Genomic DNA, 7,136 nt, shown 5'->3' on the forward strand with positions numbered 1-7,136 from the left:
CAAAATGACCAGTCGAATTATTACACAACCAATTATAATATACTACAAAAACGACATTGTACTTCCTCAAGATGCCTAGGTTGATAAGATCAAGGTTGAGATAAGAGATGGTTAAAGATGCATCAAGTAAATTTAATTATTAAAGGTTCAAGATGTTATCCACGATCAGCATTGTAGCAATTCTAAAATTATGCGCTTTTTGTTTTTCATTTCAATAGAAAATAAACTTGTAACTCTGTTTTTGTTCTTGTTTTTAACACATGAGATTCTGGTAAACTGAACTATGTAGTCAAATCGTTCAGTAATTTTGTGTACAAAAATGAGATTATGTTTAAAAGAAGGTAGATAAAAGACATTGTGAAAAATAATGGACTTAGTTAAGACAAAAGATCAGGTACATGTAACCTTAACTTTGTATCCATTTGGAAGGGAAACAAGAAAAAGGAATGAGTAAGGGTGTGATACTAATGAGATATTCTTTATTGGAAGTCATATGGTCAGATGCACCTGAATCTACTATCCAAGTTAAGGAATATGATTTACTCAGCAAAGTAGAATTAAAACTATATACAACAATCTTAGGCAGTAAAGTACCAACAAAATTGGCAGAACTTAAAGTGTTGAGAGAAGGTCTAGAATCATAAATGTGAGTCTGTTGAAGCAAGGATATCAATTGAGCATATTGCTTCTGAGTCAATCCATGTACCATAGATCCTTGTTCTTCCTGATTCTGAGTAGAAGTTGAAACAGAATTGGCAGAAACATTTTGTGGAGTAGCAAGTTCAGAATCTACCATGTTTGCAGATGGTTTTTTGCCTTTGGTGAACTTAATATTTTGAGGAAATCCATTAAGTTTGTAACATTTGTCAATCAGGTGCCCTGTCTTCTTACAATACTTATAGAAGAGGCCAGACTTAGATTGATCAAACCTTTGACTGTACTGTTTTTGTTGTGGTTGTGGTTGAGTAAATTTGGTATTGTTGGAACTAGCATTGAAAGAGGCAGATTCTGGATGAAACTGAGAATTTATAGTAATTTGTCTTTGTTTTTCATCGTGTAGAAGAATGTTATAGACAGAATCAAGAGAAGGTAAAGGATGCATCATCAATAGATTGCTTCTAACACCTACATAAACCTCGTTTAATCCCATGAGGAACTGATGTACTTTGTCCTCTTCTCTTTCCTTTTGTAAACCCTCTTTAGCATCACAATTACAAGAGTTTGCATGGCTACTACGTATAACCTCCAATTCATCCCATATTTTCTTAAGTTTATTGAAATAAGAAGGAATATCAAAAGATCCGTGATATGTGGATGCTAGTTCTCTTTTTAATTCAAACACCTTAGTTCCATTTACTGTCCCATATCTATTATTAAGTTGTTTTCATATGCTCTCAGCAGTATCTAAGTACTGTACACTCTCAGCTATGTCTGGTGAAAGTGAGTTGGTCAGCCACGATATAACCATATTATTGCAACGGTCCCATTGCCTAAACTGAGGGGAATTTTCAGGAGGCCTAACATAGGTCCCGTCAATAAAACCAATTTTATTTCTAGTAGATAACAAAACAATCATACTACGCTTCCAACCTCCAAATCCATTCCCCGAGAACGGTATCGCAACAAGAGAAACCCCAGGTACATCGGAAGGGAGAAGGAATAACGGTGAAGATGGTTCAGGTGTGTAAACATATGAAGAAGATGAAGAGTTCACAGGAGGATCAAGACTACCTATATCAACCAGGTAATATCAATTACCAAATGTTCAAAAGAAAGAAACTCAATACTTTTCACACAATAAAGAAATCAAACAACTGAGGAACGAAAATACCAGACTTCTTCGCGACCTGAAGAAGCAAAGGCCTTTAGCAGCATAAACCCTAGGTCTGACAGAGAAACCCTAGGTTCTTTGATCGAGTTTGAAAATCTGAGGAAAATGCCATAGAATCTTCAAATCAAAAGACTTCGTTGATAGAAAAGATAAAATCCACACCAAAACACCTCGAAATTTTCTCAAATCCCTGAAGACACAGATCTTTGACGAAAGCAGAAAAACACCACGAAATCGAACAAGTGTAACACCGGACGATGCAGGAGAATGAGAGCTAGCAAAATCCCTGCTCTGATGCCATGTTAACTAGCAAAATCAGGGGTAACGAAGGTTTCCATCAATGGAAGCCAGGGTTCGAGAAGGTTCTTCCGAGAGAGAACTTTGATTAACAGAAGATGCAAAATGAAAAATATGTCGGACCCTTCATTGAGTTGGGCCCATCGCTTTATATATAAACCCGGATTGGGTCCATTACAAATTCAGTCCAACAAGTCAAAAGTAAGAAAGAGCTAACTGAGCTAACTAAAACAAAGTTATATACATAAATACACATTTGGGCCTATCAGTATTATTCTTTCAGCTTTGGGCCTGAAGCCAAATATGCAGATAGTCCAACAGATGCATCAAGTAAATTTAATTATTAAAGGTTCAAGATGTTATCCACGATCAGCATTGTAGCAATTCTAAAATTATGCGCTTTTTGTTTTTCATTTCAATAGAAAATACACTTGTAACTCTGTTTTTGTTCTTGCTTTTAGACTTCATCAAGACGATTAATATTATTCTTTTATGATCAAATAGAGGAAAAGAATAAATACCAAAATATATATATTTAATAAGCTACACTTAGAGAATCATGTATTAAAACTATGTATATTCGTATATCTATAAATAAAAAATTTACTTTAACACTCTTTTCTTTTTCATCATTTTAAAATAAAATCTTATAATTCATCTAAGCTGTAATTCAATTAAAACTGTTTTTACTTGTAATGTAGCCAAGATAGAATCATTTTGTATATTGGAAATACATAAAAAAGTTAATAACTCTTCCATCTCTATTAAATTATATAAACAATTATTTCAAAATTCACTAATATGTGTCACAATACTATACTGATCGGCTCAGTCTTAACAGTTTAGTGTCTTTTAGCACATGATCAGATAAAAAATCAAGACGCCATCCAATCAAGACGCTTCATAGTGAAGCTGAAATTCACACCCTACTCTATCAATGCAGTGGTTTTGTTGACAGTTGGTGCTGTTTTATTAGGTGTTCGATCTAATGGTGATCGGCCAGAGGGTGTGACAAGTAAAGCCTATATTCTTGGTTTTATGATGACACTTTTGGCAGCAGCTTTATATGGAGTCATTTTGCCTTGTATTGAGTTGATTTACTTGAAGGCAAAGCAAGCTATTACTGCTACATTGGTATTGAAGATTCAAATGGTCATGTGTTTTGCTGCTACAGTTTTTTGCACTATTGGAATGATCGCCAATAACGATTTTCAGGTATCCTCCCTTAAACTCATCACTACCTATGCATCTTACTCCCTGTTGCAGTTATCTTATAGTATTCTTTTGTGGGTTTAAATTCTATGCATTCTCAAATTAAATTTTTTTAATCAAGTCATTACAAGAAAATTACACGTAAATTTTATCATATATTAGTAATTATTTTTAAAAAAAAAATCCAACGACCCGGGCTTTCATCTCCAGTGGTAATGGGGGATTTGGCATTGACCCCTACCTTATTTATTATAAAACCAAGAAAAGATACAATAGGAGGGGGACAGAAAACCAAAACCTCCTGATAAATTACATAATTGAAAAACAACAAATAAGACATATCTAATACATATAGTAGATCCAACAAATGGAGCAATATGATCATAGATCTGTTAAATGTGCTTTATATGTCCACAAAGAAAAAAAAGAACTCTTTTCGCCTCATTGTGGACATAAAAGCACTTTAAAGGCATACAAATATAGTTAGCTACCATACATTAAAAAGCAGAACTATCATCTCGCAAAAAATGGTTGTTGACAACTTTATGTCTTAGATTAGGCAATTATTTCTTGTCGAGTTTATAATATCCGAAAGCCTGCCTAGGTAGATTAATGTCATTGAAGATCATAATCTCATGTATCTCATGGCTCCATTTTGCGAGTATGTCTCCCACATTATTAGATTCTCTGCAGCAATGCCTAATAACACTATTGTGAGTTTGTATGAGTTGTTGTGCCTCTTTGATGATACTGTCAATATGCCAGGGTGGTTTCAAAGTATTGTTCAACATATCGATAACCAGTTTGGAGTCACATTCAAGCATAATTCTATCATATCCATTTGAATGACACCATTGCAGGCCTAACAAAGCAGCCTTAGCTTCTGCCATATTACTAGTACCACGCCCTAAACTTTGTGAGAAGGCCATACGCATATTGCCTCTATGATCTCTTAATATACCTCCGGCACCAATCGATTCATTATCTTGTTTGCTACCATCTGTATTAAGCTTAGCCCAACCAAATAAAGGCCTTTCCCATCTTACAGGAATACAAATTATTTTAGCAGTTAAATTTCTTAAATTGTCACAGATCAAATACCATGGAACAAAAGAAAAAAACAAAATACCATGGAACAAAACCTTCTATGGAGATGTTATTCTTAGAGACCACCCACCTCAAGTGAGAAAGTACATGAATTATACTCTAGCAAAAGAAATTTTAGTACCTCCATACTTTGATGCACATCTAGCTTTCCACAACTCCCAGCATATGACTATAGGGGTGATCTTGATGATGATCTGAGTAATTGTGTTATTAGAATTTGAGTTCCACCAGCTGCTAAGTATGTTAAGAATAGGCATGTCTTCCCAACGAATTCCCAGTGGAGCACCAAAGTGCTTCCAGGTAGTTTGAGCCATCTCGCTAGTGACAAATGTGTGTTGCATAGTTTCTATCTGTGGAGTCCTGCAGCAGTTACACCTAGAGATAATTTGCTGACCAAAAAAAGTTATTACATCATCAAAAGGTAATTTTCTTTTAAGCAATCTCCACGTCAAAAGGACATCTTATAGGGAAGATAATTTGAATTTTCGGTATTAGTCCATTTTAGATAAAATGACACAATTCTGCATTTGAAAGTATTTAACTTTAAACTTCCCATTTTACCCTTAATAAGAAATTTTTTAATAACTATACAATATTATGCAACTTTAAAATCACAGGTTTGAAAAGTCTTAAAGACACAAATATTTTAAAATATGTTGAAGACAGAAGATTCATAAATTTATTTTTCTTAAATTTCGAGTCAAGACGCAAATTACGTCCCTCTTTCATCTATTTTTCCTCATTTCATTTCCCATAAATTTTCTGATCTTAATGACAAGAGGGAACAAAAGCCTGTAATAGGACAGTAATGAAGGAACTAGGTCGAAACCCTAAATTATTCATATCCCACATATACGGATGAAGACTCATTTGTCATGGAATTCATTTTTTAAATTTGCAATACATCAATATCGTGGGTTTAGACTGATTAAGATATTTTGCGTACATGATGCGTTGTATCAAAATTTGAATACGTCAAAAATGTATGAAAACTGGAACTGTATTGGATTCGAACATATTTGCCTAAAAGATGATATATCATAGATATACTTTCTCGGTTTTAATTTTGTTTTAGCTATACACTATCTTATTAAAGAGCAAGGATTAAGATAATGATCAAAATTTGCAGGCAATATCAAGGGAGGCAAAACAATTTAACCTCGGAGAAGCTAGATATTATACAGTGATAGTATGGACTACCATTATTTGGCAATGCTTCTTTGTGGGTGTCATTGGAGTCATTTACTGCTCTTCTTCTCTGATGTCTGGGGTTATGATCGCAGTTCTACTTCCTGTTACTGAGGTATTAGCTATAGTTTTCTTTAGGGAAAATTTTTCAGGTGAAAAGGGCCTTGCTCTTTTTCTTTCTCTTTGGGGTTTCATCTCATACTTTTACGGAGAGTTTAGACAAACAAAGAAGCAGAAGAACAAAAGTCCAAAAACTGAGATGACAATGATGTATACTGAGTCTGTTTAAATTATTGAGTCTGTTTGATTTATTATTAACGGCTATACGGATAAAGAGTTTGTATATTTTGTGTAGAAAATAATATACGTTATTTTTCTACAATTGGTACTTTTCATTATGTTTGTGAAAGGATCTCTTTGTTTAAAATTTCTGACGTTCCTTCTATATGCAATACAACACTTTGAAAGACTTGCATTTGCCAGTAAATGATCATTTTTCATGACTTATTCAGTTTTACATTTATTTGACACCACAATAAAATACGGATTAAGTAAAAAGAGATTGATGGATACTGTTTCGACCCGGAATTCTCATTCTCGGGATCGTGATAGCGCCTGACATTTCACTTGCTAGACAAGTCAACGCTAGAATAGTTGTAAGACATTTTCAACAAATCAAATTAACTGATGCCAATTAAACTGAAATGACTGAAATAAAGTGCGAAAAGTCATAACAACTGAAATATCTAAATACAACTCCAGATCTGGTGTCACAAGTGCACGATCTACTAGAATAATACAGATAATGGTCTGAATGAATGTAAAACTGTCTGAAAAAAATACACATCTAGGATAAGGTAGAAGGGGACTTCAGGGCTTCAAATACCGAGCAATTGTACCTCAAGTCTCCATCTGATAGTCAAGCCGAGTAATCTACTGACCGCCGTTGGGACCGACTCCAAAATCTGCACAATAAGTGCAGGGTGTAATATGAGTACAACTGACCTCATGTACTCTGTAAGCATTGAGGCTAACCTCGATGAAGTAGTGACGAGGCTAAGGCGGGTCACTTACAATAACTTGTCCCCAATATAATAATAATGACAAGAAAGGGAAAAATAGAAAAATAAGGCAGTTAACTCACAAAAATAACTCAATCTTTGAAAACAAGTAAAACCAGAAATACCAATCCTCAAGGGCTCGTACAAAAACACCGAAACCAATACAACACAATAAGGAATATAAAACACATAAACCATTGCGGCGTGCAACCCGATCCCACCGTACAAACACGATCCTCCCTTATTCCACCATGTAAATATCAATAATAACAAACAAAATATGTTGTGACACGCAACCGAATTCCACCATATAATCAGAATAAATATCATAATTCTCCCTTATTTAACCATGTCAATCCTCCCTTATTCCACCTGTTGCGGCATGCAACCCGATCCATAGGTAAAAGTCAGTAAATGTAATAAATTTCGCAACTCATTTC

General features: G+C 34.5%; 2 protein-coding genes across 2 annotated transcripts; one reads left to right on the forward strand and one right to left on the reverse strand.

Moving 5' to 3' along the window:
* Positions 1-406: 406 nt before the first annotated feature.
* LOC142179010 (uncharacterized) lies at positions 407-1,943 on the reverse strand. Its single transcript, XM_075248818.1, has 3 exons — positions 1,892-1,943; positions 1,413-1,731; positions 407-1,367 (listed from the first exon to the last, which is right to left on the reverse strand). The coding sequence occupies exons 1-3, from the start codon at positions 1,941-1,943 to the stop codon at positions 407-409; spliced, it is 1,332 nt and encodes a 443-aa protein (XP_075104919.1).
* Positions 1,944-2,130: 187 nt separating this feature from the next.
* LOC142179011 (purine permease 1-like) lies at positions 2,131-5,951 on the forward strand. Its single transcript, XM_075248819.1, has 3 exons — positions 2,131-2,193; positions 2,996-3,343; positions 5,577-5,951. The coding sequence occupies exons 1-3, from the start codon at positions 2,131-2,133 to the stop codon at positions 5,922-5,924; spliced, it is 759 nt and encodes a 252-aa protein (XP_075104920.1). The 3' UTR covers positions 5,925-5,951.
* Positions 5,952-7,136: the final 1,185 nt, after the last annotated feature.

This window comes from Nicotiana tabacum, unplaced genomic scaffold (assembly GCF_000715075.1).
Source record: "Nicotiana tabacum cultivar K326 unplaced genomic scaffold, ASM71507v2 Un00159, whole genome shotgun sequence".
Lineage (NCBI taxonomy): Eukaryota > Viridiplantae > Streptophyta > Magnoliopsida > Solanales > Solanaceae > Nicotiana > Nicotiana tabacum.

Bases quoted from the DNA above. Each gene is read 5' to 3' on its own strand.
- LOC142179010 (XM_075248818.1), bottom strand. From the start codon at position 1,943: ATGGCATTTTCCTCAGATTTTCAAACTCGATCAAAGAACCTAGGGTTT. The intron at 1,732-1,891 runs GTCAGACCTAGG...TGGTTGATATAG, and splicing joins AAAGAACCTAGGGTTTCTCT to GTAGTCTTGATCCTCCTGTG. The intron at 1,368-1,412 runs GTACTTAGATAC...ACTTAATAATAG, and splicing joins GACATAGCTGAGAGTGTACA to ATATGGGACAGTAAATGGAA.
- LOC142179011 (XM_075248819.1), top strand. From the start codon at position 2,131: ATGTTAACTAGCAAAATCAGGGGTAACGAAGGTTTCCATCAATGGAAG. The intron at 2,194-2,995 runs GTTCTTCCGAGA...GCACATGATCAG, and splicing joins GGAAGCCAGGGTTCGAGAAG to ATAAAAAATCAAGACGCCAT. The intron at 3,344-5,576 runs GTATCCTCCCTT...CAAAATTTGCAG, and splicing joins TCGCCAATAACGATTTTCAG to GCAATATCAAGGGAGGCAAA.